The sequence below is a fragment of the Ursus americanus genome, chromosome 16, assembly GCF_024610735.1.
Source record: "Ursus americanus isolate L20-20 chromosome 16, mUrsAme1.1.p, whole genome shotgun sequence".
In the NCBI taxonomy this organism is placed as follows: domain Eukaryota; kingdom Metazoa; phylum Chordata; class Mammalia; order Carnivora; family Ursidae; genus Ursus; species Ursus americanus.
Genome location: NC_142142.1, coordinates 17676112 through 17697800, shown reverse-complemented (window position 1 = coordinate 17697800; position 21689 = coordinate 17676112). Strand labels below are relative to the sequence as shown.

Below are 21689 nucleotides of genomic sequence, written 5' to 3'. Positions count from 1 at the left end.
GAACTTATAGCAGGAAAAAGCTACAGGGACATTTGTACAAGCCAACATCTGCAATAGGCACAGAGAAGAGAACAGCTGAATGTTTCTTTCAAGAGAATAATTTGTTTAAGGTTTATTTATTTAAGAGAGACAGAGAGAGCACAAGCAGGGGGAGCAGCAGAGGCAGAGGGAGAAGCAGACTCCCTGCGGAGCAGGGAGCCCAACGGAGGGCTGGATCCCAGGACCCTGGGACCAGAACCTGAGCCAAAGACAGATGCTTAACCAACTGAGCCGCCCAAGCACCCCTAAGAGAAGAATTTTTAAGGGTCCAGCAACAGCTAATGATTAGTGAGGTGTTTGTATTTCCTTACATATTATTTTTGAAAATGAATTTCACTAGTAATTAATGATGTTCATGTTAGTGTTTTTGCCTGTTTTTTCTATAGTAATTCTTACATAGATATCTTAAGTATGGGGAAACTTTTGAAATTCTGTTAATGAGGTTTATGGAAAGCCTTGTCATTTGAATACCCAGGTCACTGCCCAGGCACCTGCTGATAGCTACCCTTTCCTAATATTACTAGCCTTTACTTCAAATCCATTTTCTGAAGTGACAGCAGTCATGAGGGTTGGATCAACCCCACTGATTCTCTTGTCTCTCTCAACAGGTTGTGCTCATGTCAGGCTGTGTTTTGATTCATGGAGTTTCTAGCAGAGCATATTAGCTTTGTAGAGCTGTCATAACAAATTTGCACAAACTAAGTGGATTAAAACAACAAAAATTTATTGTCTCTCAATTCCAGAGGCTGAAAGTCTGAAATTACGGTGTTGGCAGAGCTATGCTTCCTCTAGAACCTAGAATCCTTCCTTGCCTCTTTCCTCACTTCTAGTGGTTTGCTGTCAATGTTGACTGTTCCTTGGTTTATAGCTCACACATAACTCCTGTCTCTGCTTCCATCTTTACGTAGTATTTTCTCTGTGTGTCTCTCTTTTTATCAGAAGACCAGTCAGCCTGGGAAAATGGTCTACCCTATTCTAATATGACCTCATCTTAACTAATACCTCTGCAACTACTCTATTTACAAATAATATCACATTCTGAGGTACTAACAGGACTTCAACATCTTTTGGGGGAAGGCGACACAATTTAACCCATAACACAGAGTGTAAACTTCTCAAGGACAGAGACTGTGTCTTTGGTAGTTTTGTGGGTCCAAGGTCAACTAGTGTCTGGCCCACTGGCTGCTGGGTAAATATTTTTTAAATAAATGAAGAGATGTGCAAATACTTTACTCACCTACAAACTGAGAACTGAGTCTCTGTTTACCCTATCTAAGAGCATCTTCCTGATCTGGCCTCTGCCTCCACTGTAGCCCTGCTAGAACCCTATGTTCCTTCAAGCAAATTTACTTGCTTTTCTCCAAACACTACATATTATCTCACTTCCTTCATGTATACTTTTCCTTACGGCTCCTACTCCCCCTATCTCTGTGTCAAATCAGGGCTCTATATCTGTTATAAAACTTACCCCAATTGTTTGTAGCTGTGAATAAATGATATTATAATTAGTTATTTTTATATACTTCCCTGTCCTACTAAAATGAGAGCTCCATGAAGTCAAGAACTGAATTGTGTTCATTAGTATATTCCCAGCACCAGGCACAATACCAGGATTGGATTTACCTTGAAACTCTAGGGTTCCTCAATTGCATGGGCTGCTTCAAGCCTCTATACCTCATGCCAGGCACTCTACTGGGTACTGGGGACACAAATGCCAGGGAAAAGGAAACTCATATTTATTAAGCACTTTTTAGATATCAGACACTAGCACTTTGGGTAACTAAGAAACTGAAGAAGTGTAATTTATACATGTAATAGTACATTCTTTTATTAAAGATGGATCCCCAAATTGTAAAGCCTTAAGACCACATTAAACCTGTGTCTGCCCCTGCATAGCACTTATCATGCTGAGCAATGTAATTCTAGCCATATTTCCATGTGTATCCTAAATGTTATCTCCTTCAGCAAACATTCCCTAGATTCCATCCAGAAATTATGTATCTCCAGACCCTCATAGGAACTTTTATGTACCTCTTATTATTATTTTTATATAGTTTTGTATATATCTGTTTAGTTTTGTGTATTCTAACTTTAAGGATGCAAAAACTGAGGCTCACCAAGATGGAATAAATTGATAAGTCTTATAAGCTAATAAATGGAGATCCACGTCTCAAATTTAAGTGTGTGTCTGGGTACCTGAGTGTCTCAGTTGGTTAAGTGTCTGCTTCGACTCAGATCATGATCTCAGGGTCCTGAGATCGAGCCCTGCACTGGGCTCCCTGCTCAGCATTGAGTCTGCTTCTCCCTCTCCCTCTGCCTGCCACTCCCCCCGCTTGTGCTTCTACGTGCTGTTTCTCTCTCTCTCTCTCTCTGTCAAATAAATAAATAAAATATTTTAAAAAAATTAAGTGTGTGTCTGAAAAAAAAAAAGGACAGGCTTTTAATCACTACAGAAGAATAAATCATTCTTTAGGAGGGTAAATAAGATATATTTCCTGTGCTTAAAGATTCCCACTTTGTGAAGGAGTCGGACATACATTCTTTTTAATTATGAGTACTATAATGTCCCCAAAACAAAATGGTCTTGGAACATCCCCCAAGCAACCCATGGCCAAATGTGCCTGAGAAAGTTGTTGAAGGATAAGCCATTCAGTTAGGGATGAACATTGCAAACAAAGGCAGAACACATGAAAGGCACAAAAGGTCCCAGCCATCAGAAGCACACAGGAAGTTCTATGTAATAGGAGAGCAGGGTCTATAAGGAATGTGTTGAGTTGAGGTTGAAAGTGTCCGTGGAGCCCAAATCATAAAGATCTCACATGTCATGCAAAAGAACCTAAGGAAGATTTTATCCTTCGGGTTGTAGAGAAGCAAGGGGAGCTTTAAAGAAGGAAGATAAAATTACTATATATATATTCTTTTTTTTTTTTTAATTTCCCTGAGAGCAGTCTGAAAGAGAGAGGGCAGGGGTGAGGTGGAGCCTGGTTGGGAATCCCTGGCTGGTCTGGGTATGAGAATCCAGAGACCTGAATCAAAGCAACAATGCAAGAATGGTTTGAGAGGCATTTATCAGATGACTAGAAGTGCTAGATGAGCAGTAAGGAGGCAATCAGAAGTTTCTGATTACAAGATGGAACAGACAATGTTAACTGAGATAAGGAATAAAAGGTCTGGGGAAGATAATGAATTCATTTTTATACAGTTAAATAGAAGTTGGGAGTACAGGAGACTGTGGTCTGGGCTGGAGATAAGGATTAGTGAATCATCAATAAGGGGAAGGATAAGACCACCCGTTTTTTAATTTGTTCAGCAAATACTGAGACCCTAATATGTGCCAAGCACTATGCTAGCTGGTAGAAGCAAAAGGTGTTGTTGCTCTAGTAATGATTACATTCCAGTGGGAGATAGGCAATAAGCAAACAACATAACTTCACAGTAAGATAAGCATCACGAGGTAGACATACAGAAGGCTAGAAAAGAAAATAAGAGTGGGTGGATCGGTCCAATCATACCACTTAAACAGAGAACTGAAGGAAGAAAAGTTGCTCTGCAAGGAAGAGCTGGAGGGAAAGAGTGAGAGAAGGCAGCCAAAGATACTGTTTTTGGAAATACCATCGATGAATAGGTAAGAGACTTCAAGGAGACTAGGGAGTAATGGAGAGGTGAGAGAAAAAAGAAAAAAAAAAAAGCTTAGATCTCTCTGACCATAGAATGAGTTTCTAGAACTGTGCTGTCCACTGCCTTAGCCACTAGACACATGCAGCTATTTAAATATAAATTTCTTAAAATTAAATGAAGTGAAAAATTTTCTCTGTCATATCAGCCACATTTCAAGTGCCTAAAACACATGGGGCCAGAGGCTACCATATTGAACTACACAAACAAGGAACATTTCCTTATCATCGAAAATTCCATTGATAGTTCTGATCTAGAGTAAAAAGTTTATAGTGTCAAAAGCTGAAGAGAGGTCAAGTTGGAGAAGACTTAAAAGTACAGCCATTTCTGTCCTCTCTACTCTCTTCAAGGTGACTACTAAATATATATTGAACAAGCAAATGGAATTGTGGTTTTAGAAGTGGGAAACTCCCATTTCTGATTTTCATTGAGCAAATACATGTAACGTTAGAATTGGAAGGGATCATAGCAATTCTGATTTGTGGTCCTCATCACTCCCTCACTCATAGAATGTAGGAACTACTGTTCTGGGGCAGCTGGGTGGCTCAGTTGGTTAAACATCCTATTCTTTTTTTTTTTTTTAAAGATTTTATTTATTTATTTGACAGAGATAGAGACAGCCAGCGAGAGAGGGAACACAAGCAGGGGGAGTGGGAGAGGAAGAAGCAGGCTCACAGCAGAGGAGCCTGACGTGGGGCTCGATCCCAGAACGCCGGGATCACGCCCTGAGCCAAAGGCAGACGCTCAACCGCTGTGCCACCCAGGCGCCCCAAACATCCTATTCTTGATTTCGGCTGAGGTCATGATCTCAGGGTCGTGAGATTGAGCCCCATGTTGGGCTCCACGCTGGGGTGGAGACTGCTTAGGGTTCTTCCTCTCCCTCTCCCTGTCCTTCTGCCCCTCCCCACTCATGTGCTCACTCAACCTCTCTCAAGAAAAAGAAAGAGAGAGGGAGGGAGAGAGAGAGAGGGAGCAGGCTGTTTTTCAAGGACAACCAGGGATTAATGTTGGAGTCAGGACTAGGAAACAAGTTCCAGTCTAAAACTTTCCTCCAATAAGCTAGATGTATCCAAATTAGAATTGAGAGAAGACCTATAAAACTTGAACTTGAAGAATTTTATTTTAATTACTCCAAACCATTTTCCCCATATCATACTAATTGAAGAGGGTTTGAGCATTTAGTTATTAATTGGAATTTCATAATACCATAGAGCTCTAGCTCAAAAGATAATTTTAAAAATTTTTCATAAAATATGCTTTGCCTTTGGGAAGAATATTCAGAATCCCCCACCCCTGCCAATCCTATTATCAAATTAGTTTTGCTTATACTCTGGCTTTCATAATATTTTCAAACAGTATTCCACCAGTCATGAAAGCTTGAGGACAAATGATGTAACTATAAAAAAACCTCAGTTCAGTGGTTATAGTTTTTTTTAATTTAATGAGATTGCTAAAATGATTCCTTTTATAATTAATCTTTAAAAATTCAAAATGTTGAGGGGAGGGCGCCTAACTGGCTCAGTTAGTTGGGTGTCTTAACTTTTAGTTTTGGCTTGGGTCACAATCTTGGTCATGGGATTGAGCCCCTCATCAGGCCCTGTGCTCAGTGAGGAGTCTGCTTCACTCTCTCCCTCTGCCCTTCCCCTGCTCATTCTCTCTCCCTCTCTTTCTCTTTCTCTCTCTCTAATAAAAAAAGAAGTCTTTAAAAAAATAAAGTAAAAATGAAGGGTGGCTGGGTGGCCTAGTTGGTTAAGCACGGGACTTTTGATCTCAGTTCAGGTCTTAATCTCAGGTCATGAGTTCAAGCCCTATGTTGGGGTCTACCCTAGGCATGGAGCCTACTTAAAAAAAATTCAAAATACAACAGGAAGCAGAAAGAATACCTGTCATTATGGATAGTATATATAACTTAATGGGGAAGTTTTCAGCCAAAATATTATGAAATAGATCAGGAGGGTTAATCTGTTTTCTTTTGCTTTGAAGATGAGATGATCCTTAGAAGATACAATTATGAAAAGTGAGAACATATGTGAAAGCAAAATTTAATTGCTTCCTTATTTGTCTTTCTGAAAAATTTAGACAAAAACAAATTGAGATGAAACATGGTTATTAGATTATCATATGTGATATGTGAATAAGCAAAAACTCCAAATATTTCAAAATCAAATTAATCAAGATTAGACTGATACTAATCTATAGTTGATTTATGTTTGTGAGAAGAAAATTATTTAATTTGTCTTTTGATTACTTTTACCAAGAATGTTACATGCAATCTCAGATGTGTAACTAATTCCAATATTTTCTCCAGAGAGAAGCATTTACAAAGAGTTTTACAAAGGCTGCAGACTAGAGGTAGGCAGTTCAACACATGGCCATGGTCACAGCCTCAACCAAAGCCCCTCCCTTTGCAGCAGGGGTGTCTTTAAAGACCTTTACAATGTTTAATTAAGTCCCTTACAGGCAAACCTGGGAGGGTGTAGAAATAGCACCACATGACATGAACACTTTTAGTTACTGTATTTACAGTCTCCCCTTGGTGCAGAAACATTCAATACTTTCACATAATCCAAGTGCAAAGTCTGAATTCCTTAGCATGGCATTCATGTTCCTTTCCAACCTGCTCCAGTCTTCTCATTTTCTTTGACACAGACCCTGCTCTCCATGCAAGCTGTGATACTCCCTGTTCTCCAAACACATCTTTCATTTGCTCCCCTCTGGCCCTGGGCTCATGCCATCTACTGAAATACCATCTGCTTTCCTTTCCACCTCACTAATTTCTACCCATCTATCAAGGTCTAGCTTAGATTCTATCTTCTCCATGACTTCATCCTTTTTCTTTAATGCAGAGATTTCTCATTATCCACAGCACTCATTTGGTACTTACCATATGTAACTTTGCATTTGTTGATTTATTATTTTTGTGTGTGACTATTTGTTTTCCAAAGGTCATAACGCATAGAGGAAAAGGAAGTGAGTTAGCATTTACTGAGCATTTGCTATGTGATCCTAGTACTTTATATCTTATTTCAGTTTGTCCTCACTATGCCATAAAATAGATATTCCCACAATTTACAGCAAAGAAAACAAGATATCGAAAAATTCCAACAAGTTTATATAACTATTAATTGATAGGACTATTGTTCAAACCTAGATCTATCTAAGCCCAATGCCCATAGTCTTTCCCAGTATCACAGAATGCCATGGTATCCCCATCTAGTAGAGTTCTTCTATCTTACAAAATACCAACCATGGTATATTTAGTATACACTTAACATCTTTGTGGTGACTATTTTCCTGAAGTTAGACTACAGCCTATAGCATAAAGTCTAGAATGTAGATCCTTCCCTGTAATGTGAGATTCCTTGTATACTATCTTCACGTCATGTCCTCACAATAGCAGTTCAACAAAACCCCTTTATCTTTGTGTATCTATATGATGTCCAATAATCTGCCTGACTGATTAATTGACCAAGTTAATTATCTGAAGGTGAAGCATACATTGTGTTAGTCTTCTAAGGAGTTAGGTCATTCAGATAGAAGACATCAGTCATAATCAACCAGCAGCTTTAAAGTCTTCTGTGGTTGACCTCCACGCCACACCTTTGCTATGCTCCCTCTTCATGCATACACTAATACACATCTTCCGATCCTGCTGAAAAGTCTCTTTGATCTCCTGTCACTCTCCTTTTTCTTAATATTTCTCATATGAATATAATTACATTTGTAGAGAAATAAAGAAGAGAGGGCACAGGGATCCTGGCTGGCTCTTTATGCATGATCTCAGAGAATAACAGTCCCTTATTGGATTATCATGCTACTGGATCTGGGCCTTCAGTCTACATGTTCTGAAACTGTTTTTGTCATTGTATTCAGAGATGATCAAGCTTATATGGCGTTGTTCCAAGTTACTAATGTACAATAGGAAATACATCTGCTCAAGATACTAGAATGTGCTAATTAGCACATTTACTACCATTAGGAAAGCACTATAGAAAACCATATTTTAACAAGCATATGGCCTAGTGAGCCTGGACTCTGAGAAAGGGAAATCAGCCAGCAAGATGACCTTGATGATTAGTGTCACTGAGCTAGGATGACCACATGAACCCATCTTGTGGGATACCCCACCCTACCAGCATATTCATATATATCAGTGAGCTGGAGCTGGAGAAGGCCTTCAATCCACAATGCTGGAGATATATTGCCAGGTCTTTTTCCCTAGCACCCAGGAAGATTTTTTCTCTCTTCTCCTCCTAATGTATTCAGTTTTATGAATTCTATTCATATATGACTATGACTTTTCCACATTCAGACATGCTTTGATTAGTTCTCTGGGTTCTTTCTTCTTGCTTTGAGCTAAGGTTAGGTCAGTTTTGTGAATTCTATTCCTATAATGTAACTTCTTCCACATTCAGACATGCCTTGATTAGTTCCCTGGGCCCTTCTTGCTTTGAGCCGAGGTCCGGTCAGCTATGTATCCTTGATATGCTTGATGTGATATGCTTTTGTGATTTATCCTTTTGTTTAGGGTGTAGCCTTCAGGGTCCTGATTTTATTCTGGGGTCTCTGGTCTAACCCCCAGTGCCAGGTCCTATTCTCACATATTCCTATTCTCCATACTATCATCAATCTTGGGCGCTGTAACACTAGCTCTTTGGAAACCTGTCCAAGCTCTTCAGTCTGCTGCTAGTCTTAGTATTTGCTTCCTTCTCTTGTAGTCCCACTCCATTTTGGCCTCTGAGGATTTCTCTTACCTACTTGCCAACTTAGCCAGTCATTTAAATGTATTTTATAAGTATTCTAGTCAGAATTTTTAGCTTCTTTATAACGAAGGGGGTTTTCAGGACACCTAACCTGCCAAATGGCTGGAAATAGAATCTCAAAGTACATTTTTCTCTAACACTTTTCTGTCTTCTAAATGCTTTTAGCTCATTGTCCTATCTTAATTTTACCACTTCCCCATAGGGCAAGTATTAGTATCTGCCAAGTTATGACCCTAGCAAGGAACCTGCTCCACAGAGGGCATGTCTGGGTTCCTACAAATCCCTAGATAGGTGGTACTAAAATTCAATATCATTTCTCCTAGTGTCTTGATCATTCTTTCTTTATTCATGGAATATATTTTGTGTGTGTGTCTCTTATGGGCTCAACCTCTACTGTTTCTCCAAATAAAAAATAAATAAACCATGGTCTTTATCCTTCAGAACCATATAGATGCACAGTATAGATAGACAGATAAACAAGGTAATTTTAGAACAGTAAGGGTAACAGCAGTGGGATGATCGATGAAAGGACAATGTGGTTCCAAAAAAGGAAAAGTGGTCAGTGTATCTAGAAGAGAGGGTGGATAAGGTAGCAGAGAGAAAAAGATAGCACATGGCTTCCATTCTGAAGGCCAAATAGAAGTTTATTAGCTGAGGATAGCAAAAAGGAGGCATTTTTCTAGCCAAAAGAATAGCTTGGACAAAGATGATGAGATAGGGAACAACCTGGTATGGTGAGCTGTGGTTGGTAGCTTTGTGTGGCTGGAACATGTATGGCTGGAACATTCACTAACAGTGAAGCTGGAGATCAGGGAAGTAGGTGGTCAAATGATGGAGGATTTAGAATGCCATCTTTAGAAGTTTAGACTTTATCCTGAGGGCATACAGACCCCTGGAAGGCTTTTGGGCAAGACGGTAGCATGGTCAGATTTGTAATTTCCAAGGATGACTGGAAACATTTTCATAGCTTACTTCCCACTACACCCTACAGCCTCACACCATAGATGTTTGGGAGTTAACCAAAGTGATTGACAGACATCAGAGGTTCAGAGCTCAAGGAACATCCCACTAATGGCCACAAGAAAGCCTTCAGGTTTAAGTAGTCGCTTCCTTTTTTTGAATTCCTAAACCCCCTTAAACTATCTGGTTTAAGGAGAAAAAAAAATAGCCCATAGCACCCTGCTCCCCTCTCCTAAAAACATCCTCGCTGGTTTCGAGCATCCTCTGAGACATGACCTGAGCAAGATTATGCTGCTGCTGACCTGCCACAGCTGGGAGAAAGGCTGGCTGGCGTTTCTCCAACTGTTCAGCATTCAGAGGTTTTATCATTGTAAAGCCTTTTTACATCACATTTAAAGAAAAATAAACCTGCATAAATTAATGTAGCATATTTCATCCAGGTGATGATAAAAGGACAAAATCTTTTTAGAAGAAGATCAGTTGCCTGCTTTAGCTTATTGTACACGTGCCTGGCCTAGCACGTGTCCCTTCCTGGTCTTTTATAACTGTGTGTTTACGTGTGGCTCCTCCCACTCCAGGCTCCTTAATCTTTGTATTCACAGTGCCTGACACAAGGTAGGTGCTCTGTAGATGTTTGTTTGTTGAAAGGTTGGATGGATAATTAAGTACATATTTTTAAGTGGATAGATCAGTTAAAAAAAAACTGATACTATGAATTGACTTTATCTTCTGTAGAGTCCACACCTAAAATCTAAAATAAAAACTGAGATTAGTAGATAGCACCTACTCTGTAGCATAGTTTGGATACAAAAAGCAGATGACATGGTCCCTGCTCTTCAGTTGGCCAACTCTAGCTGCAGAGGGAGACAAGCAAACCAACCCAGTATAATAAGTGTTACAATAGATACATGGAGAGAATGCTAGGAGGCCAAGGAGAGCATCGGGGATGGCTTCCAGAAGATCATGATCCCCAAGCTCAATCCTGAATGAGGAATCAGAGTTAGAATTTTGTTCCACTGACCATCTATAATGATGTATAATAATGACTGTTAATGGCTGCCTAGGTCATCTGAATTCTGGATGGTGAATGACATAGTAAATTAGAGTCCAAATCACTTCAGTGTGAAAAGTATTGCAGTTCTTTATATATTGGTAGTGTGCTCTCATTTATTCATTCAGCAGGTGTTTATTGAGCACTCATCTAAGTATATTGGGGATAAGTATATTGGGGATGACTAGAAATGTAAACCATGACACCGTATCTTCAAGAAATTACAATCTCTCTGGAAGCCACAATGCCGTCACACAAGAAACAGTTCATGGAAATGCAGGGCATTATATTCACAGACCCAAAGTCATTGGCATAGGCAGTAAACACACAGACGCGAGAGCTGAGGCTCAAAATGAAGAAGGTGGTCTTTGAACACATCTAATACAAAAGGGAAAAAAATAAGACAGAAAGGAAACAAAATAAGATAAAAGAAAAAGATATTCCAGAATGAGAGAACTTGAAAAGAGAAGGACAGAGGTGGAGCTGAATATGGAATATAAATCAACTTAAAGTTATAGAGAATTACCATGAGCCAAGTACCACACTGAGTACCACAGAGGAGACAAACATGAAGCAGACATTGAATGTGCCATCAAACTGTGGACCGTGTGGAGTGTCACTGGTAGCCCATAGCTAGAGCTACCACAGAAACATGTTTGGTTTGACCTGCACCATACTTCTAATTTTTTTATCGTTATCAATATAAAAATTCTGGGAATTTGCATCAAAATCTAGATATAACTTTAGCATAGCATATCTTTATAAATTAGAGAATCTGGCAACATTATTCAGTGTTTCTGCTTGTCCAGAGTCAAGCAATTATCCAGAGTTGAGCAGAAACAGCCCTTTAGTTGGAATGTATTCCCCAATTTGCTACAGTCCCTACTCAGCCTGCTGCGTTCATTTCTGTTACCTGTCCTATCCCTGTGGACTTTAGATTTTGTCATCTCTGGTTAAAATCTAGCAAAAAGGAAAGACATTTACATAAGTAACTATAATATAAAATAGAGGGTAGTGGGGGTCTAAAGCACCATGGGAATTGGTCCATCCATCCATCCATCCATCCATCCATCCATCCATCCAGTAACTATTTCCTGAGTCACTGCTACTTATCAGGCATCTTGCTACTGCTAAGGTAGTGCTGGTGCCTAGGTTCCTGTAGTTCACAGTCTAGTGAGAGAGAAGGATACATTAGCAATCACTACATAGTGTGAGATAAATGCCACAATAGAGTTACGTGTACATAGTTTACATGAGGATTCACTCTTGACGTTGCCCATTCTGAGTTTGGACGGTATAATGTATATAATAGATGTATAATGACATCTATCCATCCTTACAGTATCCTACAGAGTAGTTTCACTACCCTAAAATCCTCTGTATTCCACCTTTTTATGCCCATCTCCACATAACCCCTGTCAACTCTTATCTTTGTGCCATCTACATAGTTTCACCTTTTCCAGAATGTCATACAGTGGGGAATCATACAGTATGTAGCTTTTCCAGACTGGCTTTTTTCACTTAGCAATAATGCATTTAAGATTCCTCCGTGTCTTTTCATGGCTTGATAACTCATTTCTTTTCCATGCTGAATAAATTTCCATGGTCTAGATGTACTACAGTATCTATTCACCCACTGAAGGATGTGATGTGTCAATGTAGGTTCATCAGTTGTAACAAATGTTTGGGTTTTGGGGGTTTTTTTGGTTTTTTTAAAAAAATTACTTGTTTATTTGTCAGAGAGAGAGACAGAGAGTGCACAAGCAGTGGAGAGCAGGAGGCAGAGGGGGAAGCAGGCTCCCTGCTAAGCAAGGAGCCCGATGCGGGACTCGATCCAAGAACCCTGGGATCATGGCATGAGCCGAAAGCAGACACTTAACCGACTGAACCACCCAGGCACCCTATCTGGTGGGGGATTTTGATAGTGAGGGAGTCGATTCATCTGTGGGGGCAGGAGGTATATGAAAAATTTCTGTACCTTCTTCTCATTTTTCTGAACATAAAACTGCTCTTAAAAAATTGTCTTAGTATGAAGAGAGAAGGGCATCTGGATGGCTCAGTTGGTTGAGTGTCTGACTCTTGATCTCAGCTCAGGTCTGGATCTCAGGACCGTGAGTTCAAGCCCCATTTTAGGCTCCATGCTGATGTGGAGCCTACTTAGAGAGGGAGAGACTGGTTCTGGTGTTTACTGCTTCGTGAACATAAGCTGTGTGTCTAAAGCTTAACTAGCTTAGACAAGTTGACTTATGTAAGCATCAGTGTAATCGAACTTGTAATTCTTCACAAAGTTTTGATCTTCTAAAAAGAAAAAAGGACATGAAAACTCTTTAAAATCTATAGTTTAATGTAATGGATTATTAGTATAAGAAGTTTAAATTAGGGGTGCCTGTCTTGCTCAGTCAGAAGAACGTAAGACCCTTGATCTCAGGGTTATGAGTTCAAGCCTCACATAGGGTATAGAGATTACTATGGAAAAATAAAGAAAACTTTAAAAAGAAAAAAAGTCTAAGTTGGAAAAAGTACATCATTTGAAGTGTGCTTAGGGTATTTTATTTGCACATCATCTATAGATTTGTTCGTCATTTCTCACCATTATTTAAATAAGCATCAAATAATAAGCATAATAATTCACTGTCATATAAAAAATTCTATTTTTAAAAAGGTATTTTAATCTCGTAAGTTGACAAAATTCCAAGTAATTTGATTTAAAAGACTTCTCCAGGTAAAATAAATAAAATCTACTGTCACTCAAGAATTATGTGTGTCATGTTCAGGGGTCACTAACAAAATTGCCCCAGATGGTAATGAGGAGAGATGTTTCCTAATGATCTTTTAAAGTGTATTTTTTTCTGCTGAGAGTCAGTTTGCATATTAAACATGTAAGGGTAATCCTTACTTTCAAAGGAATCATGTTCTCTCCCATTTTACTATTAAAATACCAGGCTCTCTCCATGAAGCTTTCATTTTTTTCATTTTTGATAAAACCACAAGTACAAAAAACATTTTACTTTCCTCTTAGCTTTGCAAGAAGTGTAAATGTGATGCAGTGTACAGCTTTTTTTTCTGAGAACCTTGAGGGAGAGCTGAGACACTGGCAAACTGGAGAATGAATGCCCCATCTAGAGAGGGCACATCTAGCCAACTGTAGCTATATGACAAGGTTAAGAGCTAGGGTTCATAGAATGTCTGATTTTTCATATAAAGTCATAAATCTATTTTATGCAAATTTTCCCAATTTTAAGCATGGACAAATTCAAAAAATTGTAAACACTGGACCAAATTAAGACTTTAGCTTTCTGATTTGCAGTCTCTGGAATATATCATAGTCTCGACTCTGGGATTTTGAGTCAGAAAATCTGCATCTTAGTCCTGCCTTCACTACTTATTAAACTCAGTAAAAACTTGGATAAGCAATCTTATTTCAGTAATTGAAAAAGTTGTCATAGTAATTTGTCCATGAGGTTGTTTATTTTTCTTAAGATATTGTTATAAAAATTTTGCAAACATAAAAATTTTAAAGATTTTTAAAACAAAAACTTATGCACTTGCCGTCTAGGTTGTACTTTTAACGTATTACTACGCATGTTCTATCTATCCAGTCATCAATCTATCTTCCTTTTTGGCTTAGTTTCAAAAGAGTTGCAGACATCTGTGCATCATTCATTGGATTGTCTTGAGGAATAAATGGAATTACGCACAGAAAGCACCAAGCACAACATGTAGCACGTAGACAAGCATTAGAATCGTAGTAGCCCCTTCCCTCTCTCTGTGTTTACTATGTATAGCTTGAATGTCATTGTACCTAGGAAAAGTATGTGTTTTAGACTGAGGGAAGAGGACTATTTCTACAATAACTTTTTCATCAAAATCCTGTTGGCCCCTACCTTTGAAATGTATCCAGAACCTGGGCTTCTGGTTGCAGCCAATAGAGAGTATCCCCATTTCTCTCTAGTCCTCCCTCTTATTAACACACACACACACACACACACACACACACACACACACAACTTGAGACATAATAAACATGGGGAAACTATACAAATTGGAAATAAGTCAGACTGGCTCCGAGAGGAATGACACCATGGTGAGTTCCCTGAATTTTCTTTCTACTTCTTGTGTATCCTGGATGGAGCGCTGGAGACACCTACACCCTGGCAGCTCTGTCAACAGCGACAGACTAAAAAAGCCTCAAGAAAAGCCTGCAACCTGTAGCCCAAGATTTGGCAAAAGAGTAGACTAATAGAACTGGGAAATTTTGATAATACTGTTCCAACTCTAGCCAAACACCAAAGGAAAAACTGTCCCCTCACTGTAGTGCCAGTGGACTGTGCAGATAGCTAGACTTCTGGCCTCACCAAAGGAAGCCAAGAGAGGCAATTCTTTTTTTTTTTTTTTTGAAAGATTTTATTTATTTATTTGACAGAGAGAGACAGCCAGCAAGAGAGGAACACAAGCAGGGGGAGTGGGAGAGGAAGAAGCAGGCCTCCCAGAGGAGCAAGGAACCCAATGCAGGGCTCAGTCCCAGGACCCTGGGATCACGCCCTGGCCCAAAGGCAGACGCTTAATGACTGAGCCACCCAGGCGCCCCAAGGGAGGCAATTCTAAGATGGCCCTGGACTTCCTCCACTTGGCTGGTGTCAGTGGGCCAAGTAAGAGCTGAACTTCCACCCCTATTCAGCAGCAAACAGGTAGAACAAGGTGGCATGAGATGATGCTAGCTGGCACTCCACTCTTCAGTGGGCAGCTGAACTCACACCTTCACCAAGCAGCAACAAGCTGGAATGAGGTGATGCTAGTTAGCTTTCCATTTCCCTACTGCTGGTATTGGTGGAGACCAGACGGGAGCTGAACTGCTACTGCTGGCCAGTGGCAATGAGGCAGAAGGAGGAAGAGGAAAGCAGTGCTAGTTGGCAGACCACTTCTCCTCCTCGGGTAGTGTCAGCAGGACCGAGGGGAGAGCTAAACTTCTAGCCCCTTGGAGGCAAGGAGGCAGAACAAAATGGTTCAAGGCAGCTAGTCAGCACCCCATTTTCACTCCCTTGTTGGTGTCAGTGGACCCATAGGGAGCTAAGCTTCTACCGCTACTAAATGGCAATGAGGTAGAGTGAGTAGAATACTAGTTAGTACCCCACTTTCCTCCCTGGTGTCACCAGGGACAATCGGGAGCTGAATGTCCATCTCACTTGGATCTGTAGACTGTACCTAAACTGATCTACCACCTGTAAAAAACTACAATTAAGTAGGATATAGTATTCTACATGGTAACACCCAAATGTCCAGCATATAATAAAATAAAATCACTTCTCATACCAAGAATCAGGAAAATCTCAACCTGAATGAGAAAAGATGACGGACAGATACCAACACTGAGATAACAGAGGTGTTAGAATTATCTGACAGGAATTTTAAAGTACTCACCATGCTTCAATAAGTGATTACACATTCACTTAAATGGGAAAAGAAACGAAATTCTCAGCAAAGGAAAAGAGGATGTAAAGAAGAACCGAATGGAATGTTAAAGCTGAAAAATACAAAAACTGAAGTAAAAAAGTCATTGAGTGGGCTCAAGAACAGAATAAATAGGACAGAAGAAAGAATCACTGAAAGTGAAGCTAGAAAAACAGAAATTACTCAGTCTGGACGGAGGAGACTGACTGAAAATGGACCACTGCCCACCACTTCCTTTAATGCCATCCGCAGCCAAGGCAGTATTTTGCCTGCATGTAGCAATTAGACATGTATATCACTTTTTCAAACTTTGCCCCTTGGATCTTTTTTATACCAAAGTAACCATTTAAAAACGTAAATTAGATGAAGTAATCTTCTTCTCAGCGGCTACCCATTTTGTCAGAGTAAAACTCAGTTTTTGAATGACATACAAAGCCCTCAGTATTTGTCCCCTATTGTCTCTTTGCCTGTGGTAGGCAAAATTCTAAGATGGCCCCATGATTTCTACCCCATGATATTACTCCCACAGTTAAATTACCTTACATGGAAAAAAGAATTTGCCAAGTACTTAAGTTTACTAATCACTTGATCTTAAGGTAGGGAGGTTATCTGGTGGGCCTAACCTAATCACACAAACTATTGAAAAGCAGAAAGTTAGATCTAGCTAGTTGTGGAAGAGCAAGCCACAGAAATTCGAAATGAGAAAAGGATTCAGTGTGTCATTGCCAACTTGAAGATAGGAGTGGCCACATAACAAGGAATGTGAGTAGCCTCTAGAACCTGACAGAGACCCCCATCTAGAAGCCAGCAAAGAAACAGGGAGCTCAGTCTTTGTGATGGTTAGTTAATTCTATAGATTATCTTGACTGGGCCACAGGGGACCCAGGTGTTTAGTTAAACAGGACAGGGATGTTTGTTTTGCATATAAACTTTCTGAGTGCTTGGAACAATTCCTGGTATAGTAGTGCTTACAAAGTATTTGTAGAATAAAATAAATTAACTCTATGTCAAGCTGCCTCTGACTCAGTGCATTGCATTGTAATATTTATAGTCCAAGGTGTATGTGCATTTTACAGCCTTCCTCAAAACTGGGCTAAACACAGATAAAGAACACATTGCTTTGTACATGGGAATGTGATAAATAATAGACTCTGTGTAGTCATTAGGATGAAAATATATCAGATGGCTCTTTGTCATTCTTACATCATTAAGTGCCAGAAAATATAAGAGCAACTTTAATAACTGAAACTGGGATACTTGTGAGAGGAGGGTGGGTGATATGAAAGGTGTCTTAGTCAAACCCAAGGCTTACAGAATACATTTTTTAAAACTACTAATAAGAAAATAGAACTAGATGACTTCTAAGATCCCTTAAAATTCTATATTCCGTAGTTATCTAGCCTCTACTCAATTAACTGATGTCTTATGATTTGATCTCTCATCTTTTTACTGATGACCCTGAAATATGCATTTGCAGTCCTCTTTGTAGATCCATATTCTTAACATTGTCTCTGACAGCTTCCAAAAGTCACACGGATGACGCAGCATTACCTGGAATGGAGCATGTCAAAATCACCCTCATCCTCATGATCCTGGATTCCAGTTCCCCCTCCTTTGCCAATTACTTAGATATTCTTCCCTCTCTCTTCTACTACCTGAGTCAGTCTCTGGACCAACTCTTTCTCCTTTCAGATTTCTTGTCTCATGTCGCCCTTTGTTTTCATTAACATGGCTGTCACCTTTGTTTATGCTCTCACTTCCTCAAATCTGGATTATTTAGTCAACATCCTAACCAATTTTCCTACCTCCCAACATATCCACACTCTCCTCTCCAGTAATCCTACATACGATCATTTGTTGCTCCTGAAATGGATTTAAATATTCTCAATGCCTCAAATCTTCCAGTGAGTCTCCACTACTACAGAGTAAATTTTAATTAACAAACAAACATGTAAGATATTTCATGATCTGGCCTATTCAGTCTAGTCTCTTGTCCCCCAAACTCTCTTCTCTTTTTTGGACACATTCATCCCACTGAGCACTACTGCGGTGCTCAAAAGAAGAGTAAGTGGGTGGGGAGAGTGAAATGGGTGAGGTGGTCGAAAGATACAACCTTCTAGTTTTAAAATAATTAAGTCCTGGGGACATGATGTTCAACATGGTGCATAATACTGCGTTGTATACTTGAATGTTGCTGGGAGTAGATCTTAAAAGTTCTCATCACAAGAAAAAAATTTGTAACTACATGTGGTGGAGGATGTTAACTAGACCCATTCTGATGATCATTTCACAATATATATGAATATCGAATCCTTACGTTGTACACCTGAAGCTAAATAATGTCTATGTCAATTATGTCTCAATTTAAAAAAGCACAAGAACAGATGTTTTAAACAAAGGAAAAGTGGAAGTAAGGCCAGTTTAAGAAAATATTTTGGAATTAAGGAATGACTTTACATGGTATTTTGCCATTTGTTATAGTCAGAAACTCACTATGTATCTGCCCTGATATTAGCATTTTTCTTGGAGTGTGAATGTATCTTATTTTGGGAAGCCACTTTATCGGTAGTGAATTGCTGGTATCATATATCTCAATGAAACTAAAAGCGACCTAAATCTTGAGTGGGTCACCCTGTGAGCTCTGTTTTCTACTTGTTTCTTCAGGGAGCCCCGTAAGGTGGTCCTGCACAAAGGCTCCACTGGCCTGGGCTTCAACATCGTGGGCGGGGAAGATGGAGAAGGTATTTTTGTATCCTTCATTCTGGCTGGTGGACCAGCAGACCTGAGTGGGGAGCTCCAGAGAGGAGACCAGATCCTATCCGTGAGTATTTCTTCTTAATCTTCATTCCTCCATATCTGATACCATTTGAGGAAAGGTCACTTTCATTTATGACTCCAGAAGCACCTTAATTAAAAAGGAAAAATGGAGGAGAGCATTATGGCTTCCAGTACATGTTGCAGTTTAAATGGTATTGAAGTGCTTGGTGCTTCTTACTCACTTCCCTCATATACAGGTAAAATTGCTAGTGTTTTCGTGTAGATGTTACGAGACATACTTGCATCCAACAAAGCATTGAGAAGCATGCCTTTTTAAGGTATTATTTATTTTTAATGCAGATTTTTTTTCCAAATCCATGACTATACTCTAAAAACAGCACCTTTATAAGCATGTAGTTTGTTGCATATAACTATATAAGAAAATACATAAAATATGCAGTTGGATGCCACTGATAAGTCGTAGCAGCAGCACCATTTACCTAAATGCAAGAATTACTAGCAACAAGCTATAAGCACTTATTATTAACCAAGCATTTTATAAAAGTAATTTTATTTAAAAAATTATATTAATTAATTAAATTATATCATCTTATCTCATGTAATTTTTTATTCTCACAATCATGCTGAAAGCACCCTATGTTTGGATGAAGAAAATAAGGTTCAGAGGGGTTAAGTCAGTGTTTACCTAACTAGAGAGAATAAGAGCTGGGATTTAAATAATCAGGGTTTTTTAATTTTTTAAGTAATCTCTACACCCAACATGGAACTCAAACTTACAACCCTGAGATCAAGAGTCAAATGCCCTACTGACTGAGCCAGCCCAGCACCCCTAAATGTTCAATTTTAATGCCCATTACACCTGCCATCTCTCTTTCCTCCTTCCTTCCCTTCCCCCTTCCTCCCTTCCATCTGTCTTCTCTCCTCCTTTCTTCTCCTTTCTTTTATTGAAATATTTATTGCCTGCTTCTTTCCACTAGATCAGCTTTCTTTCTGGTATAAACTCTGTGACAGGTAGTTAAAAACATTGTCAGTGTTCATGACCATACTGAAATTTTGGTAATCATGCAAATAATGGGAAATAATCTAAGGACCCTAGTTCTTACGTCTGAGTTTGTGGTTCATAACTCAACGAAGCACTTACTTTGTGGTTTTCATTGTGTACTTAGAAAAACGTGTCTTTGTTTTTTAGCTGTGATTTATAACTAGAATTTTCCAAGTGACCTTATCTTTGTTAGCCATCGTCCCATCCCCACCTTTCCCTCACACACACAGTACCTGTGTAATATAGTCAATTGACCGAGCAAAATGTCCAATGGTCTGAATGGATGGCCTTGCCTTATATATTCTGGTAGTTCTCCCATACATTAAGTCCTCTGCTTCTTCCTTAGCTAGCAGTTGTCTGGATGGATTGAGCATGGGAGAAATCAGGTCAGGTCCCATAGTAGGACCTTGTTCTGTCATCCAAGAGCTGAGTGTCACCGCTTTGACTACTCCCCTCTGCATACTTCTTCTACACTTAAATCATATATGTCTTCCTGGACTTACAATGGGGTTATATCCTGATAAGCCCATTATAAGCAGAAAATATTATAGTAAAAAATGCATTTCATAAACATGCTCAGAACACTTAAATTAGTCTACTTTTGGGCAAAATCACTTAAAACAAAGCCTATTTTATAGTATTTTGTAAGTGTTGACTCTCTCATATAATTTGAGCACTGTACTGAGAATGAAAGCAGTGATTATATGGGTGCAGATTGGTTGTTAAGTGTATCAGTTGTTTACCTTCGTGATGGCGTGGCTGAGTGGGAATTGCCTCTCACTGCCCAATATCACAAGAGTGTGTACCATATTGGTAGCCTGGGAAAAGAGCAAAATTCACAATTTGAGGTACAGTTTCTAGTGAACGCGTGTCGCTTTTGTACCATCATAGAGTGGAAAATTTGTTAAGTCAAACTGTCATTAACTCTGGGACCATCTGTATAAGATATAACTTACCTTTATTGACATGTCTTTCTTTTCTAAGTGGCAAAGGCTCCCTGAAAGCAAATTTTCCATCTTACATGGTTTTGTATCCTCGACATTTAAATCATAGTGGCTGGCACATAGCCGTCTCCCTAACAATGTCTGTGGAATGAAGAAGTATTGAATAAATGTGGTGATGCTTTACGAAGTCACTGTGGCTTCACAGAGGACTCTACAATTCTAAGCAGAACACACTTACCTGTTGTCATCATCCTGACCCAGAATCGTAGGCCTGGGGAGCACACTGTTTCTTCGCCAGAGTCAGCATTCACACAGCTGCAGCACTTGCCCACACACAAAGCACTTTCACATGCATTAGTTCTAGGGGTCTTTAAAGAAATTCCAAGTGCCAAGAGAAGTTATGATTACTCTCACATTCTTACATGAGGAAACGGGGATTCAGAAAGGCTGAATGATTTGTCCAAAGCTCCACAGCTACTGACTGTGATGTTGGATTCAAAAATCAAGTCTCCTGACCCCAAATCAGTGTTCTTTCTCTTCACAGAACCACCTGTCTTCAAACCTGTCAACGGTCTCATTCCACATTTTCTTATCTCATTCAGCACTGCTCTGTGTGCACACGACACTCAGGAACACACAGAACTATAAAGAGCTAATACTTCCATGTTACTTTTGAGTCAGTCACTATTATAACCAATTTAATCTTATAATCTTACCCTAGGCCCTGTTATGCTCATTTTTTAAGTAAGCTGTACACCCAACGTGGGGCTTGAACTCACAACCCTGAGATCAAGCATCGCTCACTCTACCAGCTGAGCCAGTCAGCTGCCCCCCTATTATGTTCATTTTAAGGGTAAAGATACTGAGTTACAGAGATGACATTGGACTCTGTTTAAATGAGAAATCCATAGGTTTTATTTGTTTTAACTTCCAGGCATGTGGTAGAAAAAGGGATGAGCTAATAATCTTATTACTCAATAAAGAAAATT

General features: G+C 39.4%; 1 protein-coding gene across 8 annotated transcripts in view; it reads left to right on the top strand.

Annotated features, from left to right (window-relative positions):
* The window catches only part of DLG2 (discs large MAGUK scaffold protein 2), an 857148-nt gene that overhangs the window by 498718 nt on the left and 336741 nt on the right, over positions 1–21689 (top strand). For all 8 annotated transcript variants that reach the window (XM_087868197.1, XM_087868200.1, XM_045815593.2 and 5 more), the window contains one exon: positions 18601–18757. In XM_087868197.1, the coding sequence (XP_087724323.1) occupies positions 18601–18757 (157 nt within the window). The remainder of the gene's footprint in view (positions 1–18600; positions 18758–21689) is intronic.